Source organism: Cebus imitator, unplaced genomic scaffold (assembly GCF_001604975.1).
Source record: "Cebus imitator isolate Cc_AM_T3 unplaced genomic scaffold, Cebus_imitator-1.0 Scaffold17, whole genome shotgun sequence".
NCBI classification, from domain to species: domain Eukaryota; kingdom Metazoa; phylum Chordata; class Mammalia; order Primates; family Cebidae; genus Cebus; species Cebus imitator.
In genome coordinates this window covers 3,819,549-3,837,597 of record NW_016107332.1, presented here as the reverse complement: position 1 = coordinate 3,837,597, position 18,049 = coordinate 3,819,549, and the positions used below count along the sequence as shown (strand labels likewise).

At 39.7% G+C, this 18,049-nt stretch overlaps 1 protein-coding gene across 2 annotated transcripts in view; it reads left to right on the top strand.

Annotated features, from left to right (window-relative positions):
- Window positions 1-18,049, top strand: part of ELOVL6 (ELOVL fatty acid elongase 6) — a 156,064-nt gene that overhangs the window by 55,677 nt on the left and 82,338 nt on the right. Inside the window, exon 1 of one of the 2 annotated variants that reach the window (XM_017509766.2) lies at window positions 14,317-14,435. The exons of the other annotated variant lie outside the window; for it this stretch is intronic. Within the exon in view, the coding sequence (XP_017365255.1) occupies window positions 14,392-14,435 (44 nt within the window). The 5' untranslated portion in view covers window positions 14,317-14,391. Of the gene's footprint in view, window positions 1-14,316; window positions 14,436-18,049 lie in introns of those variants that run through there. 2 annotated transcript variants of the gene reach the window in all.

Below are 18,049 nucleotides of genomic sequence, written 5' to 3'. Positions count from 1 at the left end.
GTTCAAGACCAGCTTGGGCAACATGGTGAAACGCTGTGTCTACTAAAAATACAACACATTAGCTGGGTATAGTGGCTCGTGCCTGTAGTCCCAGCTACTTGGGAGGCTGAGGCAGGAGAATCGCTTGAGCCTGGGAGACTGAGCCTGCAGTGAGCTGTGATGATACCACTGCACTCCAGCCTGGGCAACAGAGCGAGAATGTGTCACAAAACAAAACAAAACAAAACAAAAGGTATGTAAGAGTTCACTTTTCTCTGCATCCTTACAGTCATCTGTTTTCTTTTGTCCTTTTTAAAAACTTTAAATTTTTGTGGGTACACAGTAAGTGTATATATTTACGGGGTACATGAGATGTTTTGTTACAGGCATGCAGTGCATAATAATCACTTCATGGAAAATGGGGTATCCATCCGCTCAAGCATTTATCTTTTGTGTGACAAACAATCCAATTATACTCTTCACTATTTTCCAATGTACAATTAAATTACTATTGACTATACTCACCTTGTTGTGCTATCAAGTGCTAGGTCTTATTCATTCCTTCTATTTTTTTACATGTGTGTCCATTAACCATTCCTACCTCCCCCCCAACTCATAACCCCCTTCTGGGCCTCTGGTAACTATCCTTCTACTCTCTAGTTCCATGAGTTCAACTGTTTAGATCTTACAAATTAGTGAGAACAGAGAACGTGCAATGTTTGTCTCTCTGTGCCTGGCTTATTTCACTTAGCATAATGACCTCCAGTTCCATCCGTGTTGTACGTGTATTTTTTGTCCTTTAATAATAGCCATTCTGACTGGTATAAGATGATCTTTCATTGTAGTTTTAATTTGTATTTTTCTGGTGACTAGTGATGTTGAACATATTTTTCTATGCTTCTTGGCCATTTGTTTGTCTTTTGAAAAATGTCTGTTCCTGCCCTAAACCCACTTGCTAAGGGGATGATTATTTGGCTTTTTCCCCCCTTAAGACAGAGTTTTAATCTTGTTGCCCAGGCTGGAATGCAATGGCACAATCTCAGCTCATTGCAACCTTCGCCTCCCAAGTTCAAGCGATTCTCCTGCCTCAGTCTCCCAAGTAGCTGGGATTACAGGCATGCGCCACCACACCCAGCTAATTTTTTGTATCTAGTAGAGACAGGTTTTCACCATGTTGGTCAGTCTGGTCTGGAACTCCTGATCTCAGGTGATTCACCCACCTCAGCCTCCCAAAATGCTGGGATTACACGCCTATTTGGCACGCGCGCATGTGTGTGTGTGTGTGTGTGTGTGTGTGTGTGTGTGTGTGTGTTTGCCTTGCTCTGTCACCTGGGCAGCAGTGCAGTGGCTCAATCATGGCTCACTGCAGCCTCGACCTCGCAGGCTCAAGTGATCCTCTTACTTCAGCCTCCTGAGTAGCTGGAGATACAGGGACATGCCGCCATACTCAGTTAATTTTTGTGTTTTTGGTAGAGATGGGGTTTCGCCAAGTTGCCCAGGCATTTGGGGTTTTTTTTGGTTAAGTTGTTTGAGTTCCTTGTAAATTCTGGAGATCTTAGCCCCCTGCCGGATGTATCATTTGCAAATATTTTCTCCCATTCCAAAGGCTGTCTGTTCACTCTGCTGATTATTTCTCTGGTATTTGTCTGCATTTGTTTTTGTTGCCTGTGCTTTGAGGTCTTAGTCAAGAATTCTTTCCCTAGATCAATATCTAGAAAATTTCCTCTAGGTTTTCTTCTTATATTTTTATATTTTCAGATCTTTTTTTCCCCCCTTTTACTTTTAATTGCATTTATTTTATGCTGAATTAATCCTGTGCTGTAAGTGTTTGTTTCTTTAGTTTCTTTTGGGATATCCTTTTCTGTGTCTAACCTCCTCTTCTGGTTTAGGAACGATTTGTTCCTTTTCAGTAGGGATCTTCTCAGTGTGGCAGGGAGAACTCCTGTATGAACTCTGGAAGTCTGGTGGCACATCTCGGATGCTTTGTTCACCTGGGTATGTTTAATGACCAGAGAATCTACACCTAAATCCTTAAATTCAACATTACTCTGCATTGTGTGTGTGTGTGTGTGTGTGTGTGTGTGTGTGTGTGTGTGTTTGAAACAGTCTTGCTCTGTTGCCCAGGCTGGAGTACAGTGGTGTGATCTCAGCTCACTGCAACCTCTGCCTCCCATGTTCAAGTGATTCGCCTGCCTCAGCCTCCTGCGTAGCTGAGTTTACAGGTGCTCGCCATGACGCCCAGCTAATTTTTGTATTTTTAGTAGAGAGGTGGTTTCACCATGTTAGCCAGGCTGGTCTTGAACTCCTGACTTCAAGTGATCCACCCCCCTCAGCCTCCCAAAGTGCTGGGATTACAGGTGTGAAACACCACGCCTCACCATTACTCTGCATTTTTAAGCACATGCAATAGCCTTTTTGGGCCACTTACTCTGTCTAGTTCTACTGTTTAGCCAGGGCACAGCTAACAACTCTATCAGTGTGATGCTGGAATTGTACATACTGTTTTTGTAAAGTGACATCTTTCTCCCATTCCAGTAGGTGTAGCTTAAAAATAAAAAAGGGATATCTTTCAGATATTTCATGGCTTTTTGTATATGCATACCTTTGTTGGTCTGGGCAGTTTCTGAAAGTGAACATGAAGATTTGAGCCTCTTGATTTGCACGATTTTTTCTAGGTCAAGCCACATCACCTCAGGCTGCATAGGGGAAGAAGTTTTTATATTCAAGTCTTGAATCCATTTTGAAGTAATTTTTGTACATGGTGAGAGAGAAGAGTCCAGTTTCACAGTCCAATTTTCCCAGCACCATTTATTGAAGAGCATCCTTTCTTTAAAGTATGTTCTTGTTGACTCTGTCCAAGAGCAGTTGGCTGTATGTGGCTTTATTTCTGGGTTCTCTATTCTGTCCATTAATCACTGGATCTGTTTTTACCTGCCATACTGTGCCGTTTTGATTACCATCACGCTGTAGTATAATTTGCAGTAAGGAAATGCGGTGCTCCAGCCTTGTTCTTTTTGCTAGGATTGCTTTAGCTATTTGGGTTCTTTTTTGGTTCCATATGAACTTTAGAATAGTTTTTTCCAATTTTGTGAAAAAATGATGTTGATATTTTGATAGAGATTGTGTTGAAGCTGTAGACTGCTTTGGGCAGTATGGTCATTTTGATGATATTAATTATAGTCTTAGGAAGATTCTTTAACAACAAAAGGTCAGCTATTTTAAAATATTTTAACAAACCATTGAAGGAAATTTGATGTATTTGCCAAGCCTTTTGTTTGGCACTTTTTTCTTTATTATTTCTTAGCATCACAATGTTTCTAGGAGTGACATATTTTGTTATTGGTGGTTTCTTTGTTTTGTTTTTTGTTTTTAAACCGTCTCTGACTAAGGAAGGAGTGAGGCATTATCTCCACATTACAGATGAGGAAAACAGGCAAATCCTGCAAGGTCATACAGCTGGAAAGCGGGTTAGGCACAATTCAAACCCACATCTATTTTATTCCTATACTTCACTCTGTCTGTAGTAATTGTCTTTTTCTGTTTCATCCTGTACTGCTTTACCCCCAGGTGTGGATAGGCTGGTTCATCTCATTGATAGAAGATCTGAAGCCGTTACTATGGTAAACAGCTCCATTTGGGAATGGCCTTTGTGAATTACCTTCCAGTTAATTTCCTAAGTAGGGGGCTGCTGAGCAGGATCCCTTCTGCCTGGATATCGTGTACATTTGTGTTTCTTACCTTATGGAGTAGGGGTTGGGGAAGAGTGGCTGGGAAACAGTCCATGCCCTGGCTCCAGGAGGCTGGCTGGGGTTTGTTTTTCTTTTTCATTCCTGCCAGCCCTGTTAGCTAGGGGCTGGGTTCTGTGCCCACCCTCACTGGTTCCAATCACCTTGTATAGTGTCTCTCTCTCTGCCCTTTACTTCTGTTTGCCTTGTCTGCTCCTCTGATCAGACCATTCTTCACCCCCTTGAGCCAACCTGAACCCTCCTCCAACTGGTCTGTGTGCTCTTATATTGCGGCATGCTGGATGCCAGCCTTCCCAGACTCTGATGAGGATTTTAACATGCTTCTGTGAGCTTAAGCCAAAAAGGAGAGAGCAAATCAGATCAGAAAAAGAGAGGTGACTGACTACAATAAGAGAGAAAGGTTTCAACAGTGGATGGATTCTGACATCAAAATTCAATCTTTTGAAGTGCTGGAATTTCCATCTTAAAAACTTATTTCTTGGCAAACACCCTCTTCACAGTGATTACAGTTGTTCCTTTCAGAATTATTTCAATTCATCAAAGCAAGGAGAGTCTGTTTAAAGAGTCACTTACAAATTCTGATTTTATTGGTGATGTTCACTCCTGTGTAGCACCCAAGGAGGAGACACTAACTGCATCTATTCTGGCTCATGATGTTGTCGATCAGATCATTTCTGCAGGTTAGGTACCAGTGTAAAGTTGGAAAGAGTTGTGCTGCAATTAGCAACTGAGGTAAGACTTCAGGAGTCATCTGTACTCTGATGGGCTCATCAGCTCACTGATGGCTATTCACATTCTGTTAGGGAAAAATTATATAAAGTGTTCATATTCATCATCAAAAAATGAAGTGGAGGTAAGCAATATGATTATTTTATTTTATTTTTTTATTTTTTAGAGACAGGGTTTCATCATGTTGGTCAGGCTGGTCTTGAACTCCTGACCTTGTGACCCGCCCCCCTCGGCCTCCCAAAGTGCTGAGATTACAGGCTTGAGCCACCCCACCCAGCAGCAATATGATTTTAATGCCAGCATAGTATTACATTATGTGAATATACTGCAAGCATTGGGCCAAGTTTATTGATTTAGTTAACAGTGGAAGATAACCTTTCCAGGCTCCAAAATATTCATAACTACTCCCTATGGCTCTCCATTTCTTGTAAAATACCTAGATACGGATTATTGATTGGAATGGAATCCAAATGCACGTAACTGCCTAGTTTTGTGGATTATTTCAGAGGTAATAGAAACTAACAGGCTATCACTATTATCTAGCTAGTGGGTCAAAGAGAATGTCCCTGTATGACAGATTTGGTATTTTTGCAATGGAATTACTATGTCAATTCCCTGGCTTATATTTTTCTCAAGACCTTTCTAATGCAGTGTTGCTCAAGCTTTAATGTGCATCCAAAATGCCTGGGGAATCCTGTTAAGTGTAGATTCTTTTTTGTTTGTTTTTTGTTTTTTGAGATGGAGTTTCGTTCTTGTTGCCCAGGCCGGAGTGTGCAATGGCACGATCTCTGCTCACTGCAAACTCCGCCTCCTGGGTTCAAGTGATTCTCCTGCCTTAGCCTCCAGAGTAGCTGGGATTATAGCCATTCACCACCATGCCCGGATAATTATATTTTTAGCAGAGACAGGGTTTCTCCATGTTGGTCAGGCTGGTCTCAAACTTCCAGCCTCAGGTGATCCTCCTGCTTTAGCCTCCCAAAGTGCTGGGATTACAGGCGTGAGCCACTGCACCTGGCCAAGTGTAGATTCTTTTTTAGGAGATCTGTATGTAGAAACACAGATTCTTATTCTTAGATAATGCTGAGTGAAGATGCTGGTTATCACCACCCTTTAAATAGCTTATCATCCTAAGAAATACATGATAAGAAATATAATACGAAATATCTTATATTTCTTAGGATGGGTTATTTCCATACAAAACTAACATTTTTCTTCTGAAAATCAGCATGAAATCAGAGCATGAAATTTTCTGACCTTATCCTCAGATACAAGAATATCATTAAAAAAATTGAACTAATGAAGTAATTGGATGATAAATATCACGCATGAAAAATCTCAAAGGATCCATTAAAAAATTTATGGTAGGCCGGGTGCGGTGGCTCACGCCTATAATCCCAGCACTTTGGGAGGCCGAGGCGGGTGGATCACGAGGTCAAGAGACCGAGATCATCTTGGTCTACATGGTGAAACCCCGTCACCACTGAAAATACAAAAAAATTAGCTGGGTGTGGTGGTGCATGCCTGTAGTCCCAGCTACTTGGGAGGTTGAGGCAGGAGAATTGCTTGAACCCAGGAGGCGGAGGTTGCAGTGAGCCGAGATCGCGCCATTGCACTCCAGCCTGAGTAACAAGGGTGAAACTCCGTCTCAAAAAAAAAAAAAAATTATGGTAAAGATAAGTTAAAAAAAAAAAAAAAGAAGGCACTAGAGTCTAGTTTGTGTGAAAATCTCACTTCTATTTATTTGAACTGATCTTGATGAGATATGCCACATCTGGCAATGCCAAATGAGGCTTTTTTTGGTTTGGTTTGGTTTGGTTTGGTTTTTTATTGATGTGTCTTTGGCATACCCTGGAATCAGGAGTTTGATGTTTCTCACACGGTATTCTAAGAAATCATAAGTTAACATCTATTATGTTGCAGCCCATAGTTCCTTCATGGTAGAGAGGTAGGCTATTAGCTTCTAATCGGTAGATTTAAGGATCTGTGGAACTTAGCAAAGAGCCATTCCTTATGTGCGGTAGGATGGGGAAGGAGAATTGCATGGGGGATAATCAAGAAGTCAACAATCATTTTAGAAGATTTAGCATTGGTATAATTAACAACTTCTTGAGAAGGCAAAACCACAATTTAAAGATGAGTTATATTGATGGACTGATATGTTGCAGGACTGATGATAATTGGAAAAAATGGCAGTATGGCCAACAAAGCTCCCAGCCAAAGGATACTCAGTGATCAAAGAAGGAATTAACTGGAAGTTGAATTCAGTAATTATGTTGTGTACCTATCTAGTATGAGTGAGGAAATGACATGATCTACCTGAAGAAGGAAGGCCCCATTTGATTATCCAGAGAGCAAGAGTTCATTCTTACTATTGGAGACTTGAACTTCCTGCTTATTCCATTAATTTATTTAACTGTTTTGTGAAAAATTCCTTAAGCAAACTAAATGAGTAGACTGATTATATTAAATGGCAGTAATTCCACAGTTTAGACAGGGATAGCTAAGATTGTCTGCAATGTTTGTAAATTATTTTCAGAAAGGGTGCAAGATTAACCCTGTTAATTCCTGTTAAATACGTAAGGGAAATTTCCTTTAACCCCTGGACATTACTAAAAGTTAGTAAAGGGTGGGATGTTGAGGATAAAGTTCCTCGGACTGCGAAGATCCCAGAAACAAACGATATTTGGTAGAGCAGAGCTGAAGGTAGAAGATGAGCTTGGCATCATACATCAGATCACTAATATGTCGCAGTGAGTTTTCACGTTCTAGTTCTTAAGAGAAATGGAAATCTCAGTCATGTGCTGCCAAATTGGCAGGACAATTATTCTCTCAGTGAGAGTCACCAGCAGACTTTTACTAAGTAATTTGCATGACAGAGGACTTTATTTTATTTTTATTTATTTATTATTTTTTGAGATGAAGTCTCACTCTTGTCACCCAGACTAGAGTGCAATGGCATGATCTCAGCTCACTGCAACCTCTGCCCTCTGATTTAAGCAATTCTCCTGCCTCAGCCTTCCGAGGAGCTGGAATTACAGGTGCCTGCCACCACGCCTGGCTAATTTTTGTATTTTTAATAGAAATGGGGCTTCATCATGTTGGCCAGGCTGGCCTTGAACTCCTGACCTCAGGTGATCTGCTTGGCTCAGCTTCCCAAAGTGCTGGGATTACAGGAATGAGCTACCATGCTCAGTCAACAGAGGACTTTATTTAGAAACATAAATAAATGAAAAAAAAAATACATAGATTTTAAACCTGGAGTAAAAATTGGAAATTCAATTAGTACTTTTCTTTTAAGAGATGGCGTTTCACCATATTGGCTAGGCTGGTCTCGAACTCCTGACCTCAGGTGATCCACCCTCCTCAGCCTCCCAAACTGCTGGGAATACAGGTGTGAGCCACTGCGCCTGACTCAATTAGTACTCTTAAAACATACACCTGGAAATCAAAACCTTTTTGATTTCGACGTCCAGTCCATGCTATGAAACACAAGCCTGGAGAACGGCAAGAAGTACATAACACAACAGTAAGGTGTGCTGCAAGGTGTAAGAAGTGCTACAAGTCCCAGCACCACCACATACGATTTATATACCACCCAAGTCACAGAAGCATCAACCGGTTTTCAGATCTGTAAAACCTGTATAACATCTGGGTTGTTGTATTTTTTTTTTTTACAATGTGACAAAAGAAGCTAAAACACCTTGAATAGTGATGCTTTTTGAAAAAAAAAATACAATAACAGACATGCAAGAAATGTGTGGATCTAACATTGGCAATTTAAACTATTTGCATCCAGCAATGTATTGTTTTTCTGGGAAGATGAAATTCTCCAGAGTTGTGTGTGACCACAGACCAAGAGTATGCTACTTCCCCGGGGAAGTGCATAACCAGCCCTGCGCCACTATTTCTCACCCAACCAACAGGTGCATTCTCCATTTGCTATAGCAGAAATAGTAACTCTAGGGGTGTGGTAACTTTATTTGTAGAGAAAATTAAAGATAAAAAAGTGAAAAAAATTCTGAGGACTCCTAGTTGGGAAAAAAATAAAGAAAAAATATTATATTGGAATGCTAATAACAGTTTGGGGGATTCAGTCAGGAAACAACTTCTGAATATCACAAATTTTTTCTTTTCTTTTCTTTTCTTTTTTTGAGACGGATTCTTGCCCTGTCACCTAGGCTGGAGTGCAATGGAGTGATCTCAGTTCACTGCAACCTCCACCTCCCAGATTCAAGTGACTCTCCTACATCAGCCTCCTAATTAGCTGTAATTACAGGTGTGCATTACCATGCCCATCCAGCTAATGTTTTGTATCTTTAGTAGAAACGGGTTTCACCATGTTGGCCAGGCTGGTCTCGAACTCCTGACTTCATGACTTACCTGCCTTAGCCTCCCAAAGTGCTGGGATTATAGGTGTAAGCCACTGTGCTCCGCCTCTTTCTTGCTTTTTTTAGAGACAGGATCTAACTCTGTTGCCCAGGCTGGATGGAATGCAGTGGTGTGATCTCAGCTGACTGCAAAATCCAGGCTCAGGTGATTCTCCTCACTCAGCCTCCTGAATAGGGGACTACAGGCATGTAGTCCATCATGTCCAGCTAATTTATGTATTTTGGGTAGAGACAGTGTTTTGCCATGTTGCCTAGGCTGGGCTCAAACTATCCACCCACCTCAGCCTCCCAATGTGCCAGCATTACAGGTGTGAACTACTGTGGCTGGCCCCCTAATTTTTTTTTTCCTGTTTTTTAAAATAAAATATTTATTTGTTTAATTAATTAATTTAAGAGACTGGGTCTCACTATGTTGCCAGGATAGATTTGAATTTTTGGGCTCAAGCAATCCTCCTACCTCAGTTTCTCAAGTAAGCTGGGATTACAGGCATGTGCCATCATGGCTGGCTTCTTTCTATTTCTGTTAGATCTCTATTTGATTCTATTTCAGAATCAATTTTATGATATTTGAGTGAGAAAAGAAAACATCCCCCCTCCTCCCTCAATGAGGAAGACATTGGATAGGAAGCAAAGTACTTCTCATCTTATCAGGTTTCCTTTCTAGTTGTCAGACTGCCAGCTCCACTAGCCTATGGAACACAAAGAGCATTGGCATTTGATAAGAGCTGCAGAGAGACCATAGTGCTATCGATAATAAGTGGACGGGCAGGGATGAGTGACAATCATGGTTTACACAGCCCTTTCCCAGAGCCCCTACTGTTGCTGCTGCTTCTCCTATTTGAGTCACTAAGGAAAATGTGGGCAGTTTTTTTGGCATGATGCTGGTTGAGAAGTGGGCAAAATAAAAATGATCAGAAAAGCAGGAGCAGCTTATAGGACTGTTGAGAAATGATGCTACTCAAGCCAGGGCTAAACTATCTCTGTGGTAGTCATTCTGATTCAAGTATCTTCTCCCACACCAGCTGAATTTTTGTATTTTAAAATTTTGTCTACAGTTCCTGGGATACCAAAAGTTTTTTTTACACTAATACAATATGAATGCTGTGGGATCAAATACTTCTGCACAATCTTAGTGATTCTCAAGTTTCGGATCACCCCTCCCACTGGGTTTTTCTCCATGATCTGTAGTGCTCCCTTGGGTCTTCCACCCTCCTGGCCACTAGATCTTCTGACACACCCCCTTTCTGATGTGTGGTCCCAGGGAACTGCTGTTTCTGTTGCACATTTCAGGTGCATTGTAGGTATCCTTCAGGTGTATAGGGGCAAAGGTTAGAGTTACCTAGGCAGCTTTTAAAAATACCAATGTTCCAGACAAACCAGATTCTCTAGGAGGCAGCACTCAAATATTGTATTTTGCAAAACTTTTAAGGTGATTCTCCTTTACTCTCAGGGGTCAGAATCATGCAGCTTTAAAGATGAGCAGGGAGACCCATCAGTCATTTATGCCTCGGGGTGAATCAGTTTTTATGAGCAAAGTTTTTCCAAAATCAAGAGTTATGAGAACAAGTAAATGAGACATTTTATTACTAGTGGTGGGGCATAAAAAATACCTTAACGGTCTCTAAATTGAGGATAAAACAACTTAATAGTTTGTTCAGACTAAATTGTAAGTCCTTCAACTAGGTTATAAAACACAGAGAGTCCAAGGCCAAAAAGGGGATATTATTGCTGCATGCTAAATAAGTAATTGTTAAATGTTCCTTTATATATTATCTATTTAGATTCAAAGAGGTAATCTAAGAAGCATTAGAATACTGAGTGGTCATTCTGGAAGGCTTTACTATTGATACTGGTATTTTTATGGTGCCCAGGAAGTGATCTTTGGGTCAGTAATTGATATGGTTTGGCTGTGTCCCCACCCAAATCTCATCTTGAATTCCCACGTGTTTTGGGAGGAATCCAGTGGGAGGTGATGGAATTATGGGGGTGGGTCTTTCCTGTGCTGTTCTCATGACAGTAAATGAGTTCACGAGATCTGATAGATATAAAAATGGGAGTTTCCCTGAACAAGCTCTCTTCTCTTGTCTGCTGCCATGTGAGATGTGCCTTTCACCTTCCATCATGATTGTGAGGCCTCCCCAGCCACGTGGAACTGTAAGTCCAATGAATCTCTTTCTTTTGTAAATTGCCGAGTCTTGGGGTATGTCTTTATCAGCAGTGTGAAAACAGACTAATACAATAATAAAAGAATATGCACAATATTATTTAGATTTTGTTTCCCTTTAGGTATTTCTTGAGGACTTTAATATATTCATTTTTTTAAAATGATCCTTGGTTGCAATTGACAAATAGTCATTGAAGTCACTTGGGCAATAAGGATAAGCTTAATATCACTTACACTTTGCTAAAACTTTGAGTATCTATTGATAACTTTAAGAATATCATAAAAAGTATTATCTCTTGGTTACAGTTGAGAAGTGCATAGAATTGAAGGCAGAAAACCATTTACAAAATTAAAAAGCAGCGTGATGGCATGGTGCTTGTAGTCCCAGCTACTCAGGAGGCTGAAGCAGTGAGCTGTGATTGTACCACTGCACTTAAGCCTGAGGGACAGAGCAAGACCCATCTCAAAAAAAAATTAACAATATAGTTAAAAAGAATTTGAACCTCAGAGTCAACATCCATTCTTTTTTTTTTTTTTTTTTTTTTACCAGAGTAAGGGATAGAAACTGATATGGATCTGACACAGAAGTTTATGAAGGAAGGAACAGGAAGCAGCTGGTCATTGCAGATGCAGAAATAAACCCTGCTCCCAGGCTTCCCTAGTTATCATCTTGTGGAAAGAAAAGAGACCCCACTTTTTCACCTTCCTGTGAAACACAAAGTCAAGTTTGGGGTTGATATAGAAAAGTACTAATCCTGCCTATCTCCAAAGTGTCGTGGGCAGTAAAGGACTATAAAGCCAGCAGCAACCTGAGAAACATGTGAGCCAGTCCCAGCTAAGGCAGCCAGGGATTATGGAGGTCATAGATAATCACCACATGGTAGGAACAGTGGGGAATACCAAGCAAACCAACACGACACAGGCATCCATCCCTGAAGGTACTTAATGACTAGTGGGAGGGGCAGGTTCTATAAGGTGTCCTGCCAGGGAAGGTATTAGATGGGACAAAAGCCCCTTAAATAATTTACAACCAAGTGGGAAAATTTGAGATTCTTTGCTAGCAAGATTCAGTAATGGTAGACATTATTTCACTTACGTTAGAGGCTGGTACTTGTTGAATGAGAGGTTGGCTGAAGTGGACTTGGGAAAGGAGGGGCAGAGGTAGGTTCAATTCCAACCAAAAAAAAAAAAAATCTTAGATAAACAAAGCTGACTTTTGTGTAAAAACTGTTAAATCAAAACACTGCCAATGAGAAGAGTAGGGCAGTTGTATGACAATTCTCTTTTTCACTTCCCAACTATGTCTAAAATAAGACAAACAATGGAGATATATGTGAGAGAAAAAGTCCAGATCTAGCAGAGTAAGAGGAATTTTTTGTATGTGCATTGTTCTCTAAAAATATGTATGTAAGGAAAAAGAAAAAAGTCCTTAACAGGGAAAACTACAATAGAAATAAACATAAATAAGAGAAGGAAAGTTACTGAAGTCACTGTGATGATCTACATGTGGCTCTTCATCTCTGAAAAGTAAAATATTGACAGACTGGAGCCCCAAGGGGATGGAAATGTGTCCAATTCTCACTCAAATAAAAATGTATTGGGCTCAGTTCCAGAGAACATTCTTGGATTTGATGTTTTTCACTCCTTAAGTTTAAACAGCTGAAATTTCTTCTAACCAGGCTTTCATAGAAGAAAAACATTTTCTTCATTTTGTTGTTTATTTTCTTAATTAAAAACATACATATTCCCACAAACATGCGAACTCCCCATAAAATCACTTTTTTCTTTGTTTTCACTTTTTTCTTAAAATTAAAAAGAAATGAAAGTTGCCCTAACTTCCAACCCTGCAAGATAACTTTTAATATCCCTTTAAAACTTTTTCTATACCAAAGACTCATTATCTATATCCACTGATGTATCTATATCAATACCTATAATTATATATAATAATCTAACTTCATAGAGATCTTCATTGAAAAGATAGACTACTGGGTCCTTGGCTTAGGTACAATGGGTGTAATCTATATGTTTCATCTGTAATCGTTTTTGGATTATAACAGTTATTCAGTTTGTGTCTGATGGAAGCTACGGGAGTCTGGGGACACACTTAAGAGCTGCGTGGGATTCGCAATGCCTCACATTCGCTTGTCTTACCACACAAACAATGACCATTGCTCAGCTCCGTGCACATACCAAACTCTAGTGGTCAGGCTTTCCAGTATGCACTTTCTTTTCCCTGGAATATTCTTCCTTCCACTCTTCTCAAGGCTGGCTATTTCTCATTTTTCGTGATCTCAATTTATTTCCATGTCTTAGAGAGACATTTGCATTCTCCATCTAGAACAGCGCCCCTCTTCCTGCTGACACCGTCTCTTCGACACTCTAGTTTTCCCTCAGAACACATCATAGTGAGTTACTATTATTTGCTTGTTGGCAAGTGTCTATCTCTTTTCTTTTCAATAAAACAAGCTCTGTGAGACTCATTGGTACCCATCTTGTTTGGCACTGTGTATCCAGCACCTAGCATAGGGCATCTGGCAGATAGGAAATACCCGATAGGATTTGTGGAATTTATGAGGTATATAGAACTTTATTAGCACAAATCCACAGACATATACTACTAGCTTGCTTTACAACCACAAGGCCATGAAGAAAGAGGTTGCCATTTGAGTGGTATTTATTAGGTGTATTTTACAAGTTAAAAGTTAAAAGTGACTCCTTAGTAAAGTAGTTAAATCAGTAATAAATTATAGACCATGTTGTATTACATCACTGCTCTTTAGAAACTTAAGCAATGACATGGAAGAACTGCTCTATGCATTTCTTTGGTGACTTTAGCAGGATCTGTGGGTGGAAGAAAGAATTGGATTCACTTTGAACCCAGAGTTACCCTTTATTAGCCATTTATAAGAAAGTCCGTTTCTGAGCCCCAGTTTTCTTGTCTGTAAAAGACAGTAAGTTTATCCGAAGAATGATGTAGGTACTATATGAGATACAGTTAAGCGCTGCCCTAATCATGTAAATGAATGTGCACAGTCTTGTTGTTTTAAATTTAAAGTGGGAGCCCATGAAGTTAGATAGCTGGGAGTTCTGTAGCCAATTGTGTTATTTCCAAAGGTTTGTTATGGCCTCAGAGCGTGTTGTTGAGGAATGTATGCAATGTTAGTGACTTGTAAAGGGCCGTCCACGTTTATGGTCCTATCATTACTATTATTGTTGTATGGTTAAAAAATATCTGCATTCTATTAATAAATAAGATAAATCTGGTAAGACTGAACATTAGCTTTTTACCTTTTTAATTTAAATAGATTTAGAGGAAGCATAAACTTAACTGACATGGATAATAAGATCTATACTAAAGTCAAAACAGCTTATTAAATCTTGTATGAGGATAATCTTAAAAGTACCTACTGACAATGGCAGTAGAAAGTGAGTTTGCTTCATTTCTGATTGACTTTGATGTCTGCTTTCCAACTTTGCCCCCAAGAAAGTTAGTCACGATGGTGAACTTCTTAGGTGGAAGTAGCAAATAAAGTTGAAGCTCACCAAAGGTAACCAGCTAGTCACTTAGGTTTCTACTCAGGCGGGCTGGATTTAATCTGGGCTCAGAGTCAGAGGATCGCTGAATTCTAAATGCTGGAAGGAGCTAAAATTTACCTTTTTAACCACAAATTCTAATTTGAAGCTTTCTAAGTTTCTAACTTAAAGTTTCTGATTTAAGGTTTTCCAGTTTTCTAACGAAACCAAATAAATTAGTACTGGATTATAAAATTTCCAAAGGTACCATTTTTCCTGCCAAGCTTTGATGTATGTTTGGTAGTATTACCATGGTACCCTTGGCCTTCTAACCAACAAGGAAGAATGAGAGTGATTCTGCATTTATATGAGTGTCATAGCTCTTTAATAGACAATCCCAGAAGACAGCTAGACATTTCTGTGATAAAATTTTCTCTTCAGGCCTCTATGTCTCCACTTCCGCCTTTCTCACTCTTCCCCTACTTCTACCTGTGTTCCATAGGGATATGAATAAACATAGTATAGTTGATTAGCTGCTAATTTTCTTAGTTTGGCCTGAAACAGCAGCTTCACAAATTAATATCTGAGGACTTGAAACACAAAGGTGATAGGAAACTCAGAAAACCATGTCTTACCTTGAACCAGTTGTTTAGGTTGTAAGATACTGTTCACTGCGGTCACTGGGTGCAGCTGGTATAATTAGGGGTGGCTGGCAGATCCTACCGAATATTTATTCTGAGTAAATAAAGAAAATATTCATAAGCCAATGGGAAGACTACATCTCAAGACTTTAGTTTGTAAGGAAGTGCTGATTGCCCCTAATTTAGATGATTGTATCTGTCAATCAACTGAATATGTAATCAGTCCTAGCTCTGGTTAGAGGAGGACATATTTTCTTTATTACTACTTACACATTTCTAGTTTTAAACAAGGCATTCAATTTAGAGTGAACATTTTATTATAGACAAACCCATAGTTGTAGGAATTCTACTCAGGAGAACTTTCAGCACAGCCTTTAAACACTTTATAATTGATTGAGCTTAAATCTGAAGCTTGAAGTATTATGTTTATGTTCCTATTCCTAATGCTGAGTGATTTCCAAATCAAGGGAAAACATTTGAGTCATTCATGATATGTCAACAAGTGAAATGGGAATTTGAGAAAACTTGTATAGAAAACTGAGACCAAAATAACACTAGAATTTCAAGTACCTAGAATCCTAACAAGCGCAGTTCAGTTTATGGACATGCAGTCTTTGTGACCAATCCTTTAAGAAGCTCACCATATCTTTCATATGCACCCAGACTTAATAATTTATCCTGATCACATATCCAAGTTGAGAAAAAAAAATTCCTTTTTTTACCAGATTCACACAGGCTCAACACACAATGAATCAAAGGAAGTTCTTGAGATGTTAAGGAAGGTAGAGGTCAGTTCTTTTAAGCCTTACATTAAATTGTAATCAGTCTCCTCTCTTCCTGAATTTTTAATTTTGACCCTCTGCTCATCTTGGAGGATCTTCTCTGAACACCAAGTTGTCTGTTGTGCCTGGCACTGGATCAGACCATTGCTGATAATAGGCGGATTACTTCATTGTTCCTCTAGGCAGGCTTGTTTGTGGTCAGTTACTAGCAGAGGAGAAAGGAGAAGGGAAAGAGAGACTGTGCTTGGTTGCAGTTTGTCTGCTTCCCTGCTAAGGTCTTTACCTGTCCCTTGAACTTACCTGTTTAAAAAATTTTAGTGTCTGCCTTTTTTCTCTAGGCTACTACCCTGCTATCCTGTAAGTGTTTCTATTCAGCTTCATTTCATGTGTTTCTAACCTCGTCTCATGTTTGCCAACTAAATTATAATTTTGCCCTCCAAGTTACTGGCTTTGGTTTTGAAGTCATACAGAAGCCAGTTTGAACTGAGAACTCCATTTCTTACTAGTTATGCAAATTTGGGAACGTTATTTAATACAGTATATGCTGCATTTCTTTATCTGCAAATGGGGGATGGTACACACACCTAGTGAAGTTGGTGTGAAGAGTAAAGGAGAAATCAGCATCTAGGACTTGGTGCCATTTCTGAAGAGTCTCAAGAAACACTGGACTCTGGTACAAGCTTAATAAATCACATTCATTAGGTGCCTTCAGATTATTTTAAATGACTTCCTTGTTAGTCTTAAGGGGAGTCTCTTATCATCAACCACTTATACATCCCCATAATAAAGGAATATCCTAGGTTCTATTTTATAGGTCTGGTTGAGATATACATAAAAGGAAAGAACTCACATTTTTAGCCTGGCGTATAAGGCCCTTCACGGTTCCTCTTCCACCGTATGTCCCACGTCATCACTTTTTTTTCTGGAGACAGGGCCTTGCTCTGGCACCCAGGCTGGAGAGCAGTGGTGTGATCACAACTCACTGCAGCCTTGAACTCCTGGGTTCAATCTTCCCACCTCAGCCTCCTGAGTAGCTGAGACTATAAGCTTGCATAACCAGTCCAGAAAATTTTAAAATTGTTTGTAGCGATGAGATCTTGCTGTGTTGTCCAGAATGCTCTCGAATTCCTGGCCTCAAGTGATCCACTTACCTCAACTCCCAAAGTGCTGGGATTATAGGCATGAGCCACCATACCCAGCTCACATGATCCCTTTCAAACACCGTAAACACATCTGCCAATAATCCTCATTTTCTGGACAAACATTCTCTAACCTTTCTTCCATATTGTTTTCTCATTCTGTAATGTTATCTTTCCTGATCTCTACCCTTCCTATCCTGCCACAATACGTGTCCCACCAGAGGCCTGAAATAATCTCACTATCAGCTGAATTAGCATAAGTTTTAAATATCATTTTCTCGTGACTGATCACATTCATCCATGTGTTCTAGTTACCCCTGAGGTGTGGGGTTCAGTTAAGATGGTGGGAGAGATTGTAAAATTACAACAGTCACAAGAAGGTTTCTTTCTTCCCTTCTTCCTTGTCCTCTCAAGAATGTTTGTGACTATTATAATTTTACAATCTCTTCCACCAGCCTGACTGAACCCCCACACTGAGGGCAGGAAGTGTTTTAATACTTCTATCCCTCCCCACCCGTGCTTAAAATTGTGCCTGGCAACTTGTAGGTCTCAGTGATGGCATATCGAAGGAAGACTATATTGTGGGGATCAGAAACAGATATAAATTACACAGTCAAATATGTTCTGTCATCATTTCAAGCATTTATGTTTATATATTTCTACTGCACTGACAGTGAGAGGTCTTCCTTGAGCACCACACCTAATGAAGGCTTGTCATTCCTGGGCCATTTGCTCTGTTTTATTTTTGTATGTAACACTATAACATTGTAATAGATACTCAGAGTTATTTGTTAATTTCTGTCTCCTGCTAGTATGTAAGCTTCATGAGCACAAGTTCACCTTTTTAATGACTGTAAGCCTTAGCAAAAACTCTATAAATATCTGTTAAGCAAATGAATGGATACATGAAGTAATCACAGGACGTACTGTGTTAAAGTGTTGTGGATATTGTTATTCTATTTTTC